Source organism: Capronia coronata (genome assembly GCF_000585585.1).
Source record: "Capronia coronata CBS 617.96 chromosome Unknown acBCG-supercont1.1, whole genome shotgun sequence".
In the NCBI taxonomy this organism is placed as follows: domain Eukaryota; kingdom Fungi; phylum Ascomycota; class Eurotiomycetes; order Chaetothyriales; family Herpotrichiellaceae; genus Capronia; species Capronia coronata.
Genome location: NW_006912893.1, coordinates 3,448,009 through 3,467,152, shown reverse-complemented (window position 1 = coordinate 3,467,152; position 19,144 = coordinate 3,448,009). Strand labels below are relative to the sequence as shown.

Below are 19,144 nucleotides of genomic sequence, written 5' to 3'. Positions count from 1 at the left end.
AAGGGAGACAGCACCTTCTTCCGGGGAGTACAATAGTGTCATGCCTCGGCAGGGTCACCATGATCGAAGTTGTGTGATAAGCGGATTCCGGTGAGGTAGGCCACTTGCCTCAAATGCACCGAGTGAGCTCCGAGCGCGGACACAGCAGTATCTTCCTGTGCTGCGTTCTTTATGTTGAGATCGGTAAGCCATCGGCCTAGACTATAGCGAGACCCATAGCGCTGTACTTCGTATGTAAGCGGGTGTTTTCAGCAGGGTCCAGCAGCATGAATGACTACCGTTCAGTGCGCCAGAAACAATGTGGTTCATCAGTTCGAGAGAGCGTTTCTATTAAAAGACCAAGTACAGTACAGAGACAAACAAGCAGTTGATGAATGCAATGCGCGCAGGGTGTGTAGAAATGTAGGCAGGTAGCTACAGCGTCAACAAGTAGTAGTAGTAGACAAGTCGAGAGAAATGAGGGGAAGTGGTGATAGAGGATACTAGAGGGTCGATAAGTGATGGTGGAGCCAGTCTGCCCGCAGTGGGACCTGGATGAGCCGCTAGTCATTCTAGTGAGTCTCCACCCAGGCTACACCCGTCCTTGGTTAGACTCTCGGAATCTTGGCGGTGCGGTTGGTGCCTGTTGCTTCCGCACCTCTCGACAAGCCAGATTGAACTTCACTCGAGCAGGGAAAGACTGGTATGCAACACTGTTCTCGACCAGGGTAGCTCGAGCACTAACCTGCCGCTCGAGACGGGCTCAACCCTGCTCCTCCAATAGACAGTCCTCCCTTCCTATCTTCTACTGCACACCATCGGTTATACCAACCCTCTCCCGACGTCCGTGATGGCCAGAACTGCTCCCCGTCCACCTGCTACCCAGGCACCCAAGCTGTCATCGTACGAAGGACAAACGTGGGCCGCGATGACAGAAGGTACAGAAGAGAGAGGAGACATTCCAGACCGTTACACCGTCGCAAGCTTCAAAATTACCGAGAAGAAATGTACAGGTCTAGGGTAACTGGTTCAACTTATGGGGAGTCGTCAACGAGTAGCAGCAAAGGGCAAGGAATTCCCCTTTTGGTGACTCGATATGTTGAGAGACCGACTACTGCATCAGACCGTCCGGTTGCCGACCAGCAGACTTCTAGGGATGCGGGCAAGCGAGACGACGAGACGGCGAGATGCCCCTCTTCGACTATCCCCTCCTCTGTCGCCATTGTCTTCGGAATTCCCAAACGAACACTGTCCCAGAAATGTACATTCAAGATTGCGTGGCTAACCGCATGGCAGTGTCAATGCGCAGACCACGCTCATGGTCAGTGGCTCCAGTGACGGTGTGCTGGTTCTTCCTTGGCAGTGGTACGTACCCAGTACAACCGCAGCCCGTTTCGTGACAAAGAAAACCAGTTGTAGCTCTCCAGTGCCACAGCATGGCTTGCACCATGACCTTAACACCACATGACCTCTCACCACGGGGGAGTTCCACCTCGGGACCATCTTGTGACAACTATGGCTTGATGTGTGATGCTGATACGCCTCAACAATATTCCCGCCCACCCTTCCGACTTGAGCAGAAAATGGCTAACTAGACCAGCCTGAACGCCGGCGGTCGTCGGGGGTTGGCAACTGATCTCCAATCGACCAGAAACAGATTCGGCCATGGCAGGAAAATCGCATGACCAGGGTATACAAAGGGACAGGGGTCGCATGCAGCCATGGGGACGGCAGCGCTAACTGACCTGCCTCCAGGACTCGTTGAAGCTCTCGAGGTCTAATCTTAGCCCCGAAGCGCCATCTCATCCCCATCCCTCCAATCACTGTCTTGACCTCCCACACTTCATGCCGATTCCTTCTGGCTTGCTGCACACTATCGATCGACCCCAATCGACCGAGAATTCGTTACCTGCCTCGAGAATAAGCCATTCGACCAACCTGCTCATTGCTCAATCATGCAATTCCCCCTCCTCGACCTTGTCGTCCACCAATGCCTGATGGGCGTTTCCAGACACACGAGATGATATTCATAGATACAACTACACCAGCATGTGCCGACCCTCCCTCTCATTCGTCCCTGAAGGCAAGAGTTGTTTCCTCCCATCTGTTCCTTTACCAAACCCAACACGGAGCCTCAATCGAGCCGCATGACATTGCTCTTCTGCAATCCAAATATAGCTCATAACGCAGACTCAAACTCTCTCATATACATCGTCCTTGGCCAATGTCGCCGTGACTTTCTTCAAGGCAGACCGTTGCCCTCGCTGTTGTCCCTCCACCTCGTCGACAAACCCTCCCCATAGACGTGCGAACACTGCTGGCCAGTATTCGCGACCACTCCCTCGTAATAGTTAACAACAGCGCGGTTCACGGGTTTCTCCTTGTTATTGTCGGGCTTGGTGTATTTGCTTTTGTCCTTGGGTTCTATGCGACAGAGAGATACTTTACATTGCGGCGTCAGACATGGTTTCTACAAACGAGAAGAAGGTTGCACCAGCCAGCAAGGACTCACCGTCGACAAAGTCCTCGAAGATGCACAGAAGGTCTAGATCTGGTAAGTCTTCGTCCCCAAGACCCCAGGACCTCCTTGTTCTGCCATCATATGTCACTGATCAACTATAAGGCTGCTTCACATGTCGCCTGAGACGCAAGAAGTGTGACGAAGGCAAACCGAAATGCAAGGCTTGCCGACATCTGGGTCTTGAGTGCGAATATAAGAGGCCGCATTGGTGGGGCAACAACGACAACCGAAGAAAGCACAAGGAACACATCAAGACTGTCATCAAGAGGACCAAGACGAGCGAGAAGAGCTTGGCTTCGCAAAGTCAATGTAAGACCAAAGCCCAAATATATCCCACCAAATCAGCGTTTGAACAGTTGTGTCTAACATCCAACCTAGATACCTTTGGCAGCACGACCCGGGACACCTCAGAGGATTCGCCGGATGACTACGACGGTGATACTGCTTTTGACCCATCGTTTGCAACCACACCTGGCATATATGACCCTTATATTGCGAATCTCTACGTGCCGCACCCAGACCACTGCCCCCAAGGCTACCCGTGGGAAGTTGACGTCAAGACTGAACGTCACACCTATGTCAACGACGAACTCACTCGTCGAGACTCGTCGATATCAACCTTTAGTACCTTCGTCCCGCCACCTGCCCAGACCACACTGCCGTCTTACACTGGAGATGACTGGGTGCAACATGACTTTTACGAGAGCCGACAGGATTCGTTCAGTGGTGAGGAGAACCTAGACTTCAACTTCTTCGACTTTTCCTCCCTCGCACAACAGCCTCGACCTCAATCTTCAACTGTCCAACTCGAAGACTGTGACCGTCCGCTTTTCGACCACTTGTTGGAAGACGTGCTGCCTCTCCTGTTTCCCGTTCTCGAGGCCAATCAACACGGCTCCGTCCGCGCAGATGTGATCCTTCCCGCCCTCGAAGACAACAAGGCATACCTACACTCTTGCCTGCTCGCTGCCGCCACACACTTGAAGGCAACTCAGCCATACTCAAGCTCCAGTACGGCCGACGACGATGCCATGCGCCACAAACTTGCCTTTGTGTCAATTGTTGTCGACGCTCTCAATAACGACACCCATCACGCAGCAATGCTAGATGCCCTACTAGGTATGATCTCGTTGCAGGGTTGCGTCGGCTCGGCCACGGATCTCGAAAAGGAGTTTCAGATTCCCTGGCACCAGCACTTCCAGGCTGCCACCGACATTGTCCAGAAGCTCGACCTGCCAACGATACTGGAAAGTCTCTGTCAGACAGGAGGTCACCCGCCGTTCAACATGACCTTGACGGCCTGGATTGATATCCTTGGAGCGACCATGCTGGGCAAAGCACCCAAGTTCTCCAACACCTACAGGAATTTGTTCTTTGCCGGCGCCACCACGGGACTGGAACAGCTGATGGGCTGCAACGACCTAGTGATGTATCTCCTGTCCGAGGTCGCCTGTCTGGACTCTCTCAAGCTCGAAGGGAAGCTGGACGACATTGGAATGTGCAGCCACATCACCTCTCTCGCCCAGACCTTGGATCAGATCGAACCCACCGAACCTCCGCAGATACCCTACTCCAAATCGGGTGCTCTTCGACCGAAGCAACTTTCGAAGAACATCACGGCGCTGTTCCGCAAAGCCGCTCGTATATACCTTTGCTCCCTGGTCCCAGACCATAGTCGCTACCAACCAGCCACGGTCAATCTCGTTGCACAAATGGCCGAGCTTCTTCAGTATATCCCCTCCGGACCCACTGGCTTTGACCGATGTCTCGTCTGGCCCCTGCTGATTGGTGGTGCGAACTCGATTCCCGCATCGCCCTTCCGCAGGGCTCTTTCGGAGCGTTGCGACATGCTAGGCGACGCGGCCGACCATGGAGCCTTTGGCCGCATGGTGCGCCTGTTGCACGAAGTCTGGAGGAGGAACGACGACATGGTCATCTCGGCTAGTGTATGTGAAGCCACACCCGTGACGGCCGGAAGCCCTGGAGGGTCGATTTCAACGCCGATCGCCGCGGGCGCAGCCACAGCTACAACCGGAGCCTCCTTGGGCAACACAGCCTCTTCGACGACGACAGTACCGAGGAACCAGAACGTCCACTGGCGGGACGTGATGCAGCAAAACGGATGGGATTTCCTCCTGATATGATGGAAGACGTTGCCAATTCATGGGAACCCGATCTCTTGACGCGTAGGTCGGTCTCGACGATCGATCTACCGAGATGGGTTTCCCTTGAATCATAACAGCAACTCCTTTGTCGGGACAAACCACACTCATTACAATCATGCTTCGTTCCTTTATCAAGGACGATTCTTTGGGTGCTTTTGGCCACCCACTTGACATTATGATATCCTACCATCTGTCCTAATCTTTTCTGGCAAAGGATTAATATCACTTTCTGCATCCTGGTCTGGACAACACAAAAATCATTTTCCTCGGAATTACCTGGCGTTTTCTAGAAGAGGCTTGAGTCACCCATTGCGGCGGTAGCAAAAGCATTGGCGACGGCGACGGCGAAGGGCGCAAAACTTGGGCATAGCAACACCAGCAGACAACGGCCACATGCCATGGTACATCAGGGATTCCGATGAACAGGCTACAACAGGGTAAGGGGCCTTTTGCCTTGGGATGAGACGACCCCTGCTCGATCAGAAAGAGGAGGATGTTATGCTCGAATCTCGATACCCAGAGCAGGAGTCCATATTCAGACTTTGTTGACGAATTTCCTTTCCACTCTCTGGATGTTGTCCCTGACACTTTTGGTAGGTGGCTCTGGGTCGGGTCTGAAGGAAGGGCGGGCCTGAACATAACTGCTTCTCTGATCTTAGCAAAGGGAGAATATGGGTCGACCGGAGCGATGAACGACGATATCCATTGCAGTTCAGAAGCTGGTTGAGTTGGTGGTGAGGTCAAGAGTAACTCCATGGACAACGGTCCCCAGTGGAACTGGCGGACGAACCTTAGTGGATATATGCTATCCACACACCGCTGTAGAAAGAAGGGTGGGAGAAACGAGTAAGAGAACCCACAGTTTGGCGCTGGAGCAAAGCGGACGAAGATAAAGACCCACGCGAAGGTGGAACATTAATTGCTTCATGACCTGAGACGAAATGCAACCAATGGGAGCGGACATAGGAGCATCGGGAGCTGAAGAATCAGAAGGATGCAAAGCGAAACTCCACGACACGAAATGCTGAGAAAACCAACAAACACACTTTCCCGCCTGGTCTCTCGGACTGTTTGGAGACCCATTGTCTTGTTCCGAAGGTTTCCTAAGCTGGCAGCTTGATGTTCTTTTGTCTTTTCTGTTCCACATCCAGGCGAGTGAGCATCATCATCCCGGATCCCTAGTTCCTGGTTTCGTCAGCTATACAACACCAGTGGCCAGCATCAGCATCAGTTAGCCTGGCCTTGGCCCAAATCGTGTTCGTGCATCTGAGGAGCTCCGTCCACAGCGGCACAAGTCCGGATCTCGGCCGTGTTAGACGGAAGCACAAGATTCCAGTATGCTATCTCAGGAAGGTGCTCCATGACATCGTAGTACGTCCTTGCCAGTGTTCCTCAGAAGTCTCTAGACTCGCCTGAACAGAACAATACAGCACAGCCATTGCGCCGGGGGACAGAGGAAGACAATGGGATGATTGACGACTTGAAAGGCAACTATGGAAATCGAGGTGGTGTTGAAATGCTCTGTGGGACAAGGCGGAGTTCGGATCGGGGGATAGCTTACCCACCCAATAACTCCCACTTGTTGAGGAATAGTGGTTTATCAGACTGTAAGAATGAAACGCGAGGTCCGAAAACGTGTGGCTTGATCAAGTCTCGAGAGAGTATCAGGGTCGTGCTTGTCTCTGACCCTACTCACACTGATGGCAGGGAAAGGCCAAGATCTGTTTGTGAGATAGCGCCCTGGGCCTGTGATCATGATCGATGACGCTGGTCCTGTTCTAGACGACAAGGCTAATCTGCACTGTCGCGGAAGACACATGACCACGAAGAGATCCGAGGGGTTGATCCTGTACCGGTATGGCGGTGGTAGACAGGGACCGGCGACTATGCTCTGCAAGAGCGGCTAGGAGCCTCAGTGAGGCGGTAGCCAGGTGTGGGTTGAGAACGGTCTTGCCAATGATTAGAGTCGACGTACTTGTTTCCCGTAAAGGTTGCTTCGATGCTGTGGCCTTGGGCCCGGTGCGCGTAGGCGATGACAGGGTGACAGTAAGCCTTCTCTGGCACGGGAGCGATTCCGCTAAGCGAAGAGACATGGATGCGATGTTCTGTCCCGTTGTGGCATGTCGGGTGAAACCGGTTTAGAGGAACGCCCAAGTCAGTTTTGTGGTGTTCATTGCGTTGGCGAAGGGCATCTTCTAATATGCGCGATCCGAGGAGGAAACACTCAGGATCGTGTCAGGTCAGAGGAGAACAACGCTGTTCTTCGACTCTCCGAGAATGTCAGATTTCCGATCACCAGAGTTGCTTGAGGTTAGCGGTTGCGGATCCGGAGGGCAATATCAGTCAGGCTAGCAAGTCGCAAAAGAGAAGCGTCTCAGGTCGTCCCGCGCCCCGACGCCACATAGATGTAGCGGCGATAGAATTATACGAGCACCGCCGTACTTGGAGGATTGACCTATAGGTGTCGTAGATTTTCCATTACTTTGCGGAGGTGCTGGTCTGGATGTGACCTCGTATACGCTGCTGTCTCAAGCGTGATGAACGACTACGTACTTCCCTGGCATATTTCCTTGAGCACCGCCGTGGTTTGACAAGGACAGCAGCCATTCGAAAAGGCAGGACTTCGTGACAGACAAATCACAGAGAGAGCAAGCTCCGCAGAGGATGTCATCGTCGTAATCACGAGCCAGCCTTTTCCCCAGCAAGGCTTCGCCACCGAGCGTGGGGTTACTGCCGCCCCGTTCGCTTCATGTTTAGAATTCCCACAACACGGGACGGGGAACCGTATTCCAACCCGGACATAGGTCAACATGCACCATAGTGAAAGGCGTCGAAGGGCCGTGAAAAATTTGATCGTACGATCAAACAATGTTCTTAAGTATCTGCTTCAGTCCAGCGTCTTTGGTTCTTCCAAGAAATGGTAGTCTGACATGCCTGACCCGATCAGATGCAGAACACCCGGATTGAGTCCTGTGTCCAGAAAACCACGCTAGGAGATTTCGAGCACTCATGGCCCAAACACTCAAGTAGGCATTTGGCTCGAGAGTCAATCAGTTCTGACGATGTGCAGGACAATCGGAGTTCAAATCGAAGGCCGCCGACCACGACGAACAGAGGAGAGTGGCATGTTGAATGTATTCGTCTATGGCGGGCAAAGCGTGCTTGATTTGATCATCCTGGAAAATGACAGGAATGGCCGAGCTGGGAAGGGGAGACTTTCCTCAGCCGGTGGAGACGAGCATCGCACGCAGGTTCAAATGGAGGATGATCTGGTTGTGGCATTAACAGAGGTCATGGACGCCCTTACCGATTCGAACATCGTACAAGACGCATTACCGTACAGAGCCCTACTGGTAGGCTGAGGGAACGACCGAGCAGAGCATGAAAAAAGCAGCATGAAGGCTTCAATGCCAATGAAAGTGGCTGAGAGTCACCCTGAGGATCAGACGGCGCGAGAGGACAAGGACCAGGAGAAAAGGAAAGGACGCGCCAAGTTGAAGTTCGTTCAAAGAAGAAGTTGAAGTTGGAAGACGAACTTGAAACTTGGAAGACAAAAGTACCGCCAAGATCCGCTAAGCAGCTAGCAACGAAGTTAAGCACATCCTAGTACGTAGTATGACAATTGCAGAAGGTACGCCGGGGACGACCGCAGCAGAAACGACGATGCCTGGTACAAATATACTACCTACTAATGTACCTAGGTACAAGGGGATCAGGAAGATAGCATTTACAGACCAGAGTCGTAGAAGACTAGAAGACTAGAAGACTACAGATCGTACAATCTTTGAAATCAAAGTCACTATACAAGCCTATCTAGGTAGATATGGCGTCTATCTTCTATTTCAGCGCGCTGTGCAACACGCAGCAATATATGCTCAACCCGGCCTTCGCTTAGGGGAAGTCTGTCCGCCTCCAAAAGTCCACGAGATGTTCGACAATCTGATCCGGCTTCGTGATAGGCACGTCATGTCTAGCGTCCAGGACGACGAATTCCACGTTACCGGAGAGCACCTCTGTCGCATCCTCCTCCAGCTCCCATCTAATAATGATCGGATCGGTCGCACCACAGACGATCAGAACTTTCTTCTGCGTGCCCTTCTCTTGATTCTGTCGACTAAGCCGATCTCCAATGATTCGCCATCGATCGTGCTGGGACCGGACTGGCCCGTATCGCATACTTGACACGTAGGCGGGGACGAAACCCGGATGAACAGTCAACTGGTCTAGGACCGCGGCTTCCACAGTGACGTGAGGACGGATCTTTGAGAGGGCGGCTTGGGAGTTGGATTCGAGGTTGACTTCGGCATGCACTGCTTCGGTTGCGTCCCCCTTCTGGCCCTTGGAGTCTCCCGCGTTGGCCGGTGTCGCCAGCGGCTGTCGAAGTCGCCTCCTGATCAAGCGCTGCAGGATCGGTTCAGGGATGATGCCTTCGGAATAGATGATTCGGCTGGTCCTGCTGATGTGGGCGGGTCTGATCAATCCTGCTGGCGCGACGAGGACCAGACTGTCCACCAGATCCGGGAAGTAAGATGTGAATGCGGCCGAGATACCTCCTCCCAGGGAATAGCCCATCAGCGAGAATTTGCCCGAGTCTTTCCCGGTCCAAGAGAGCGGCGACGATGCCAGTGCCAGCAAGATCTGCGTGGTGAAGAGCCTGGCGTCCTGCGGAAGGTCCACCGGATTGTCCGAGTAGCCTCGTCCAAACAGGTCGAAGAGCATGACGCGGCATCCGTGGTCCACGAGCCCATGGGCCACGCCGCCCAGCGAGATGGCCGGCGTGCTGATGCCATGCACGAGGAGCACCTTCCGGCCGTCTTCCGGACCGAACTCGTAGACTTTGATCGTGCCGTACGGAGTGTCGACATCCCTCGCTCCGGGAAGCACGTCCGGAGGGTACGGCAGCTGCGATTTCTCCTCCTCGGACAGTTTGGGGAGTCGAGTGGTCCGCGGCGACGGGATGATGGTTGCTTTCTTCGGTCTGCCAGCGACAACACTGCCGATGAGAGCGCCGGCCGTGAAAAGACAGCCTCCTGCGAGCAGAGCTTTCCACTCGAGGCTGCTCAAGAATACGCTGGGTTTCGAAGCCATCTTGTCTGCCGACGCCTTACCTCCTGAGCGCAAAGAGTCCCCCCAGAACTGCCTGGAAAGGCCGAAGATAACACTTCTCAACAACAGCACGCTCTTATCAAGTACTAGTGTTACGAATGACGAATCCACAATTGACTCACTGTGTTTATTAGGGCTATCGCCGGTGCCTCGGCTGACCGGGCCGAACGCCGAAGAAGCATTGATTAATCTGTCGGGCTGCCATGTCCGAGGTCAGCCTCGTCATATGTGTCCCATCTTCATAATTGATATATTGAGTTGCATAGTTCCAGACATTCATTCAGTGGCTCGATCGACTCAATTGGCAACTTTTAATGTACTTCACGGAGAACGCAAGGCCGCTGTCCTACGTGACTGAGCCAGGCCGTAACCTCACTGTCCACAGCAAACCGGCCCTTGACCAGGTCGAATGCTGCCCTGCCAGCTATTTTGAAAACACGCCTATATGTAAACCAGGGTATCAATGTACATCCATGATAAAACCACGATTGCTTTTCTGTACACCGGTAATGCATTAAAGGGAAAAGTCCAATGCTTTTCCTCCCGACTTGTCCTTCCCTTTGTTCCTCTTGCGCTTCTTCCGTTTTGATTTGGGCTTGTCCTCTTCATCGCTACTGTCTGGCACATCAGAGTCATCGCTGGCCTCATCCGAGGAGATATCGTGCTTTGCTGCTGCATTGCGACCACCTCCAGGGAGGCCCTTGGCTTCTGTCCATACCTTGACGGTTTGACCTCCTCCACTGATCATACGTCCTTCAACATCGAATCCCAGCGCCACGACTCCATCGACCTCGTCATGTTTGCCGTCCATGTCGGGCATCACTCCATTCCGGCCGACCCGCATGAAACGAACTCGGCCATCCTCGAGACCAGCAGCCACAAGTTTCTCGTTCATCTTCAGCTTCCCGCTTCCGAATCCGAAGGGCACCTCCGCCAAAGCATCGATGCTGAGGCCTCCTCGATCAACCACCAGACGCTCATCCAGGTCACCCCATACACCTCTCTCCCACAAGCTGACCACGCCGTCGCTTTGGCCGACCAGGACCTTCTCACCGACGCTGGTGCCGCCCCTCTTCAAGCCTTGGACCATGACCACACTTGTCAACTCCACTTCCTGATCCTCGCTCGTCGCAATGGTTCCCTTGCGCAGATCAGTCACTGCGAGCGTGGTGCCACCGACGCTGACCCACTGTTTTGGGAAGCCGCTGGTGCTTGTCTCACTGGCTGGCAGGGGAACAAGAGCATTGATATGTTCATTGCCATGAGGCGTCCAGGTCTGACTAGCTCTTGACACGATCTCACTACCACCCTGCCTCAAATCTTGTAGATACAGCTTCCCGGAGTCCGTGCCGAGTAGAAGCGCTTGCGGTGAGAGGGCATGTAACACCGTCGGCCCATCGAAGCCGGCCCCTTCATCGCTCGGTGGAATCACTATCTTGCTCACGACTCGGCCGCTTTCAGCAGTAAACGCCTTCACGAGACCGTCGGTCCCTGCCGAATAGCATGTTTGTCCGTCATGGCTGAATGTCAGACATCTACAGGAGCCCTTGTGTCTCCTTGTGGCCCAGACGGTGTCTATAGACCCAAGGCCGCTTTCCGAGGCGCTCGTGGTGGAGGATCTGCGCAGCAAGGCGGGCAGTCCAGTTGATTCGGTGCCATTGGTAGTGTTTGTCGACGTGGGTGGAGAGGCAGAACTGTCTTGAGATGAATCGTCCACGACATCGGTGTCAGAAGGAAGCTTGTACGCTTGCACATGCCCCGAGGATAGGCCTACTGCGAAGAGAGGTTCGGAGGGATGGATCGCTTGAGCAAAGAGGTCGGATTTGAGGGGTAAGGTGCAGATGATGTCGAGCATGGCTGAGGGAGGGCGAGGACGAGGCCTCAAGGCATGATAGTATGATGTCCGACGAGGTGCAACGTCAAGTAAGTCTCAAAGGTCGAGAGTGGTAGTGCTGGGAGCAGCAAGAATACACTGTACATGTGTGTTGCAAGGGACCATGTCATTTACTGTAATCCTGGAAAAGAAAAAAAGCCATTGTACCCTGATCATTTTTGGCGGAAGATCATTGGGGAAGCTGCAAGCAATAGTAGCGGAGGTGCTTAAGGAGCCTGCCAATCGCCGCCTGGACCGTTCAAGTTTGTGGGTGCAAACCACCGGTGGTAAGTACCTGCAGGTGGGCATATATAGGCCCCTAGGCTTATCGTTATAACTGGAAGCTTGACCTGACGCCTCGCCAGGCTAAGGCTCCTTATTAGCCCCCAAGGGTTAAGTTTCTGAGGTCTTTATCCCCCGAACCATACCGATTCATGGCTGGTGGATGCCTAACGCCAGGCACCGTCTGCTCTGTCTCGATATCTAAAGCAACCTATTCTGATGTAAGACGAACATTTTATCACAATGGCCCGTTTGCTGCCTACCGTATCGTCACTCTACATTACTTGAGTCACTCCAGCACATATCTCAAGCTCACGTTCCATCTCACAGTGATCGACCTCCTCCAGATGAAACAGCTAGAGTCTCTTCAAGATGACCTCTGCAGATATATCCGAGAGCACCACCGACCCTCACGTCGATGAGACGACGGCCTTGCTCGCTCCGCCGGCCAACGTATCAGCAGACCAGCTTGACGACAATGAACATGGAGAATTGAACAGCAAGCATGCCGACGAGGACAAGCCGCTGCCGAAGGACCAGATCTTCTTCCTTTGCTTCGCGCGTGTCGTCGAGCCCATTGCCTTTTTCTGCATCTTCCCCTTCATCAACCAGATGATCTGGGAAACGGGCGATGTTGCACAGACAGATGTTGGGTTCTACAGTGGGCTGATTGTGAGTCGTTCTGTTGATCCTTGCTACTCCAGTTCTCGTCGTTGCGCAGTCTGATCGTTCATGGGCCAGGAATCCCTCTTCTCGCTGACTCAAATGCTGCTCATGATCCCTTGGGGCCGAGCAGCGGACTACTGGGGACGAAAGCCCGTGCTGGTGTTCTCCTTGAGCGGTGTCGCCGTTGCTACTGCCGTCTTCGGCCTCAGCAAGACGATATGGCAGATGATCCTCTTCCGCTGCTTTGCGGGCACATTTGCGGGCACTATTGTGTGAGTTCCCTCAGCCTCGTCCGGCACGCCACTCTGCGACCCCGGCCCTCCCACGGCTGACACGACGGGAACCTGTCTAGGACAATACGAACGATGATCACAGAACATAGCACGCAAAAGACTCAGGCCCGAGCATTCAGCTTCTTCGCGTTCAGCGGTAACATCGGGATCTTTCTAGGCCCATTACTCGGTACGCCTTCTTTCATCCTGCCCACCTCAACATCGACTCCAGGGTCGGGGGAATGCTCAATGTATCTGACTGGAGATGATCCAATCCACAGGTGGTGCGCTTGCCAACCCGACCACGGTATACCCGCGCGTCTTTGGCCATATCAGATTCTTTCACGACTATCCGTACGCATTGCCGACGTTTGTGACGGGCTCAATTGGGGCTATTGCCACCGTAACCAGCGCGATGTTCATCAAAGAAGTACTGCTTTCCTTGCCCCCTACCACTTTCCGACTCTCCATCATACAAACTTGAACAGCAGAAGAAGCTAACGACAGAAAATGTACCAGACACTGGTCCGTAACCCCAAGTCTTCATCCGCCCATGATCCGCCGCCCATGACGACTCTCGAACTGCTGAGGTCCCCCAACGTCCCAATCACGCTATACATCTATGCACACGTCATGATGCTGGCGTTCGCCTACACAGCCATCATCCCAGTTTTCTACTTCACGCCCGTGTCGCTGGGCGGGCTCGGCTTCTCGCCGTTCCTGATCTCCATATTCATGGGCGTTGGCGGGTTCAGCCAGGCATTGTGGCTTCTGCTCATATTCCCCTGGCTCCAAGCGCGCATTGGCACGGGAGGCGTCATGCGTCTCTGTGCCACGGCGTATCCGTTCTTCTTTGCCGTCTTACCGCTGAGCAACATCCTCCTTCGGAACCACCTGACCGCCGTCTTCTGGGTCGTGGCCCCGGTCAGCGTGGTCGTCGGCAGCGGCGTCAGCATGTCGTTCACCGCCATCCAGCTCGTTCTTAACGATGTCACTCCCAGCCCTCAGGTGCTCGGGACGCTCAATGCTATCGCCCTCACATTGGTGTCTGGAATTCGTGCCTTTTCGCCTGCCCTGTTTGCCAGCCTGTTCGCCGCCAGCGTGAGGAGCCGTATCTGGGGTGGCCATCTTATTTGGATTCCCATGCTCGCTCTGGCTTTTGGCTTTACCGTGGTCAGCCGCTGGGTGCCGGAGAAGGACAAGATTAGCAAGGATGGTGTCGAGGTGGACGACGAGTGATATTAGGCGAGTCCGCTAGTACTGCAGTCCTTGATGATGCGATTTCGACTGGGATTATCTAGATCATGCATTTCGCATAAGGCATTTGTGGCATATAGCAAGTGACATATAGAGAAATAGGCGACGCTTGCAAAGCCACTGCAACAGGTTTCTCCAGCGTTGACTCGCTAGCAGAGTACAGTACATTCAAGGATGCAGACAGTCTTGAAAAGAAGGACCTGCTTGTCTATTGTGCTCTCCTCTACCAAGGCCACTCAATTTACATGTATTTTCTATCATTGACTACAATAGGAAGAGCCAGTCTATAGGTCAGCCCGTGCAGGCTCTCCTGCCCAGGCTCTGCGGATCAGCTCACGGATGGGGCCCTTCTCCACCTTCCTTGGGTTCGGATACTGGTTGCTCACGGCAATCTCGGCGGCCTTGTCGATATCCTCTTCCTTCATGCCAAAGTCCTTCAAGGCACGCTTGACCTGGAGTTTCTCCAGCAGCAGGTTAAGCCCCTTGGTGGCATCGCCGTCACTGCCGGGCAGCACGGACGCGAGCTTGGCCATGGCATCTGGGATCGCGGGGGCATTATAGGACAGTGCATGGGGCAGCACGATGGTATGGGTCTCGGCGTGCGGCAGGTTGAACGAACCGCCCAGCGTGTGGCATAGTTTATGGTGCAGGGCCATCGACGAGGAGCCGAGGCAGACGCCGCACAGCCAGGCGCCATACTGGGCTTTCTCACGGGCGGGCTGGGAGTGCGCATCCTTGATGATCTCTGGCAGTGACTCCGCCAGAGCCTTGGTGCCCTCGAGTGCCAGCAGGGAGATGATCGGGTTCTTATTCTTCGCGTACAACGCCTCCACGGCGTGGGCGATGGCGTTGACGCCAGACGTGGCACTCAACGAGGCCGGGAGCGTCATGGTCAGGTTGACATCGTAGATGACTGTGCCTGGAAGGATCTTGGGGTCTGACCGCGTCGTCTTGCGGCCGTCCTGCGTCTCGCCGAGAATGGGCGTCATTTCACTTCCGGCGTAGGTGGTTGGAATGCAGATATGCGGCAAGCCCGTCCGGATGGAGATGGCCTTCCCCAAGCCTATTGTGGACCCTCCTCCTATTGAAACGACACAATCTGCAGATTTCTCGCGGAGGTACAACATGGCTTCCTCGGTGATGTGGGACGGGGTGTGCATGGTCGCGTTGGTGTAGGTCCCGGCCGGTTCGAGGGATGCGCCGGTCAGGATCTTCGCCAGCTCGTCCGCCTGACCAACTTGCTGAGGGGTGGACAGTAGGAGCGGTGACTTCAGGCCTAGCCGCTTGATCTCGTCGGGGAGTTTCTGGATGCTCCCTGGCCCGAAGACCACTCGGCCGGGGTTGGCGTTGTACTCGAACGGCTCCATTCCGACTAGTGGGACGACTGGGGGCGTCTTCAGGGTATATACGGACCGTAGAGATTTCTGGGGACTGCTGAAGCTGCAAGGAGCACGAAGAGAACGTTTATGAATGTCTGGTAGAACTCGAGGATGGAAGAATGGTTTCCAGCAAGCCCGGACAATGGAGGGATGGTCAAGCATTATGACCGAGGGCCCCGCATCAAGTGCCGCGACCCCCAGAAGTCGTCGGAAGCGGGTGTATTCCCGGGAATTGCACCACATGAAAACCCCCGTTTGTATCTCTGCAGTGGGTTGGTTACTTTATAGGTGTTTTTCTTCCATCAGGTTGCACTCCTTTTCTTTCCGATGCTCGGGATAACTTAAGTACTGGGTGTCCACTGAGCCTTCGACCTGTCCGTACCCTCCACAGACGCGCACGTCACTTGGCCAGCAGCAGCCAGAGATGGACCCCACTCGAGATAATCCAACTGACTGCCAACACTCCCAATGTTTGTAGCAACTGGTTCGACGCGGAGACACCATCATTATAATCTGTTAGAAATGGGACTTTGGCTTTGCCACGCCAGAAATTCCGGAGGTGCCTGCCTGCAAGTCCCAGCCCGATGGCATTGGCAGTGCTTAGCAGGAATGGAATCGAACTTTGGCCTTCAGAGGAAGAGATGACGGCGAGAGCCACGGAGGAGATGACACTGGAGATTACCTGGCCATGCGCGTCAGTTGCTTGTGATTATTGCTAATAACAATGCGTAGACTTCGTCCGGAAAGACATTGTTCGCGCGTGGTCACCTACTGCTAGAGCCCCACTAGTTTCTGTCGTCCGCGTCTTATGGAGTTGATGTTCGGCTGTATTGGAATACTGAGCTGCGTGTTCAGCTTGTTCCTCGCGTTGCTGGAGGTTGTAGATGGCCGTGGCGGAGAGCAAGCCAGCGTAGACGCTGCCGGCGCCCTGGATGGCGTGAAACAAGGTCAAACCCACAGACATGACCAACAGGGCCGGCGACAAGCCGCAGTCTCTGTCAATATAAAAGCGACTTGACTTGGCCTTCGGTCTAGAAGTCGGAGAGTATGAAGTACAACAGTATAATCGTCTCTTTTCACCTTGGTCATCGAATACCAGTAGTGATCTACCAGTTATAAACGGACTGCGTTCATTACTCGCTTCCTACATCGCATGACGTACTACATTTGGTGAAAGATTAGATTAGATCTGCAAGCCACGGCAGCCTCGTCGGCAAGCATCAGCCAATCATGATTTATCTTCCTGTGCTGAATCAGCATTTTCCCCGGCCTGCCAAGATATCCCAGTGCCATACCAAAAATTTCCGCTACGTTCGTCGCCTTAAATAGTAGTAGTACATTTGCCTCAGTGAGGCTCTGCAGCCGCTATTGTCGTCTTTCATGGTTAGAAAAGCCTGATCAGACCACTGACCGCATCATGGTGGAAGAACTTACTGCACCGCCTGTTCTGTCCACTCCTGATACTCACGTTCTAGACGAAGAACTCTCGGCCGCTGCACACCATCCAGTGGAAGCCTTGTCAGATGACCAAATCAAGACCAGATATGAAATCAACAGAACCATCGCCGAGATCAAGCAACGGAGATGGAGGCGGGTGGCGCTGCAATTCCCAGATCAGATGCTGCCCCATTCGGCTCGGGTCTATCAACTCCTGGCCAGAGGATTGCGAGAGACTACAGCCTCGCAGGACGATGCCAGAGAAGGCTCGGCGACGCTGGCAGCCGGAGTCGCTAGTCTCGCTGTCGAGGACGATAAGCCGGTGAGGCTGACCATTCTGGGCGACACCTCGTATGGCTCGTGCTGCGTGGATGAGATTGCAGCAGAACATGTCGAGGCAGACGCTGTTGTCCACTATGGCCGCGCATGCTTGTCTCCAACGGCGAGATTACCGGTTTTGCACATATTTACTACCATGGAGCTGGATCACGAGGCCGTGGTTAAGTCTTTTCGAGAATCTTTCCCGGACCTCGATGCAAAGGTGGTCTTGACTGCCGACGTACCTTACTCGGCGCATGTTGAGTCAGTCATTAAAATACTCCAGCAGCTGGGCTATACGAATGTGTTTGCAGCATCTATCGTCCACGACCCTTCATCTTCAATTCCCAACCGCACGGTGCCCGAGTCCGTGACCGATGATCCTTCGTCTCTTTCGCAATGGAGCCTGTTCCATATCTCTGAACCGCCGACATCCCTCCTCCTCACTTTGACCTCTCGTATGGCCAGTGTGAGAGTCTACCCTACCGACGCCATCAACACTGCGACCGCGGCCTCGGCCTCATCTGCACTCGAGACGTCCACGAGGTTCCTTCTCCGCCGACGCTACGCCACTGTGACTTCGCTCACCACTGTTCCTGTCTGGGGGATCCTGATCAACACGCTAAGTGTCAAGAACTACATGGACATCCTGTCCCACATACAGCGTCAGGTTGCTGCCGCAGGCAAGAAATCCTACCTCTTTGTCGTGGGCAAACTTAACCCGGCCAAGGTTGCGAATTTTTCCGAGATCGGTGGATGGATTGTCATCGGGTGTTGGGAGAGCTCTCTGGTGGACAGCAAGGAATTCTACAAGCCGATCATCACTCCATTTGAACTGGAACTGGCTTTGCAAAGCGACGACAGTCGGCTGTGGACAGGCCAGTGGCGAGCAGACTTCCAAAATGTGCTGGAAGATGCTGCAAAGCGGGCGGAACAGACAGCCACGGACCTGGAATCGAGGCCTGCGGGAGATGGATTACGGGGGATGTCTGGCGCGGAGGACCACGAGACCGAAACCCACACGGATTCCGAATCGGAGTCTGAACCGCCCGAGTTCGACCTCCGGACAGGACGCTACGTCTCGCGCTCGAGGCCGATGCAGCGCAATCGAGCGGTTTATGGTACGAATCAGCAATCAGTGCCGAGTGGCTCGGCTCCTCAATCCGGCACTCTCACCAGGCGCGGCAAGGGCGATATGATTGCTGTCAACGGCGTCGTCTCACCCGGTGCGGAGTATCTGGCGCAAAAACGCACCTGGCGTGGCCTGGGCACGGATTTCGAGGTCAGATATGAGGAAGAGGAACAGGGAGATGTTGTCGAAGAAGGTAGGACAGGCGTTGCGAGAGGATATACCGTGGGAGACTCTGTCCGGTCGTGAGGCGCTGCCTCTGGAAGAGAGCACGTCCTTGCCAGTATGAGCGATCTTGGAGAGCGTCTTCGAGCCACTGAGTGCTGGCCTCACTGGTAGCGAGAAGTCCAAATCAAAGACCAAAGCCACCACTTGGAACGGAATGTCCATCCTGCTGCTTGGGAACCCGTGCCAACCTCCACTGCCTGTGCCTGAACCCGCCGAGCCACCCTACAAAATAAGTGGCACCGCAAAATGATATAGGTACCTGCCTGGTATTTAAGCAGTCCGTAAGGTTAATACAACAGGCGTTCTCCTTCAACGTAGGTGTACCTACCGCCTATTGAATGTTTGAAGGGCGCCCCTACCAAGATCTGGCGGTGCCACTTATTTTGCAGGGTGGCTTGCCCCTTCTGTGAGAGCCGACTCTGTATAACGAGGAACTCCCTTCCTATGTTTGGGACATCCTATGGCGCGGGGTTTCACGACTTGTCGATATACTGTGGTCCAGAAGATCGAAATCTCGGTCTGCCATCCCTTC

General features: G+C 54.1%; 8 protein-coding genes across 8 annotated transcripts; 4 read left to right on the top strand and 4 right to left on the bottom strand.

Annotated features, from left to right (window-relative positions):
* Positions 1–2,442: 2,442 nt before the first annotated feature.
* On the top strand, positions 2,443–4,644 carry A1O1_01225 (uncharacterized protein; the record flags this gene model as incomplete). The annotated part of the gene is made up of 2 exons (XM_007722138.1): positions 2,443–2,533; positions 2,603–4,644. The coding sequence occupies 2 exons, from the start codon at positions 2,443–2,445 to the stop codon at positions 4,642–4,644; spliced, it is 2,133 nt and encodes a 710-aa protein (XP_007720328.1).
* Positions 4,645–7,718: 3,074 nt separating this feature from the next.
* A1O1_01224 (uncharacterized protein) lies at positions 7,719–8,018 on the top strand (the record flags this gene model as incomplete). The annotated part of the gene is made up of 1 exon (XM_007722137.1): positions 7,719–8,018. A coding segment is annotated over one exon (300 nt), but the record flags the coding sequence as incomplete, so codon positions are not given.
* Positions 8,019–8,556: 538 nt separating this feature from the next.
* Positions 8,557–9,753, bottom strand: A1O1_01223 (uncharacterized protein; the record flags this gene model as incomplete). Its single annotated transcript, XM_007722136.1, has 1 exon — positions 8,557–9,753. The coding sequence occupies one exon, from the start codon at positions 9,751–9,753 to the stop codon at positions 8,557–8,559; it is 1,197 nt and encodes a 398-aa protein (XP_007720326.1).
* Positions 9,754–10,285: 532 nt separating this feature from the next.
* On the bottom strand, positions 10,286–11,626 carry A1O1_01222 (uncharacterized protein; the record flags this gene model as incomplete). The annotated part of the gene is made up of 1 exon (XM_007722135.1): positions 10,286–11,626. The coding sequence occupies one exon, from the start codon at positions 11,624–11,626 to the stop codon at positions 10,286–10,288; it is 1,341 nt and encodes a 446-aa protein (XP_007720325.1).
* Positions 11,627–12,298: 672 nt separating this feature from the next.
* On the top strand, positions 12,299–14,103 carry A1O1_01221 (uncharacterized protein; the record flags this gene model as incomplete). Its single annotated transcript, XM_007722134.1, has 5 exons — positions 12,299–12,598; positions 12,668–12,864; positions 12,945–13,054; positions 13,146–13,294; positions 13,384–14,103. 5 exons carry the CDS (start codon positions 12,299–12,301, stop codon positions 14,101–14,103), a joined length of 1,476 nt encoding a protein of 491 aa, XP_007720324.1.
* Positions 14,104–14,405: 302 nt separating this feature from the next.
* A1O1_01220 (uncharacterized protein) lies at positions 14,406–15,488 on the bottom strand (the record flags this gene model as incomplete). The annotated part of the gene is made up of 1 exon (XM_007722133.1): positions 14,406–15,488. The coding sequence occupies one exon, from the start codon at positions 15,486–15,488 to the stop codon at positions 14,406–14,408; it is 1,083 nt and encodes a 360-aa protein (XP_007720323.1).
* A 412-nt stretch (positions 15,489–15,900) lies between these two features.
* On the bottom strand, positions 15,901–16,464 carry A1O1_01219 (uncharacterized protein; the record flags this gene model as incomplete). The annotated part of the gene is made up of 2 exons (XM_007722132.1): positions 15,901–16,182; positions 16,273–16,464. 2 exons carry the CDS (start codon positions 16,462–16,464, stop codon positions 15,901–15,903), a joined length of 474 nt encoding a protein of 157 aa, XP_007720322.1.
* Positions 16,465–16,917: 453 nt separating this feature from the next.
* A1O1_01218 (diphthamide biosynthesis protein 2) lies at positions 16,918–18,633 on the top strand (the record flags this gene model as incomplete). Its single annotated transcript, XM_007722131.1, has 1 exon — positions 16,918–18,633. One exon carries the CDS (start codon positions 16,918–16,920, stop codon positions 18,631–18,633), a length of 1,716 nt encoding a protein of 571 aa, XP_007720321.1.
* Between the last annotated feature and the right edge of the window lie 511 nt (positions 18,634–19,144).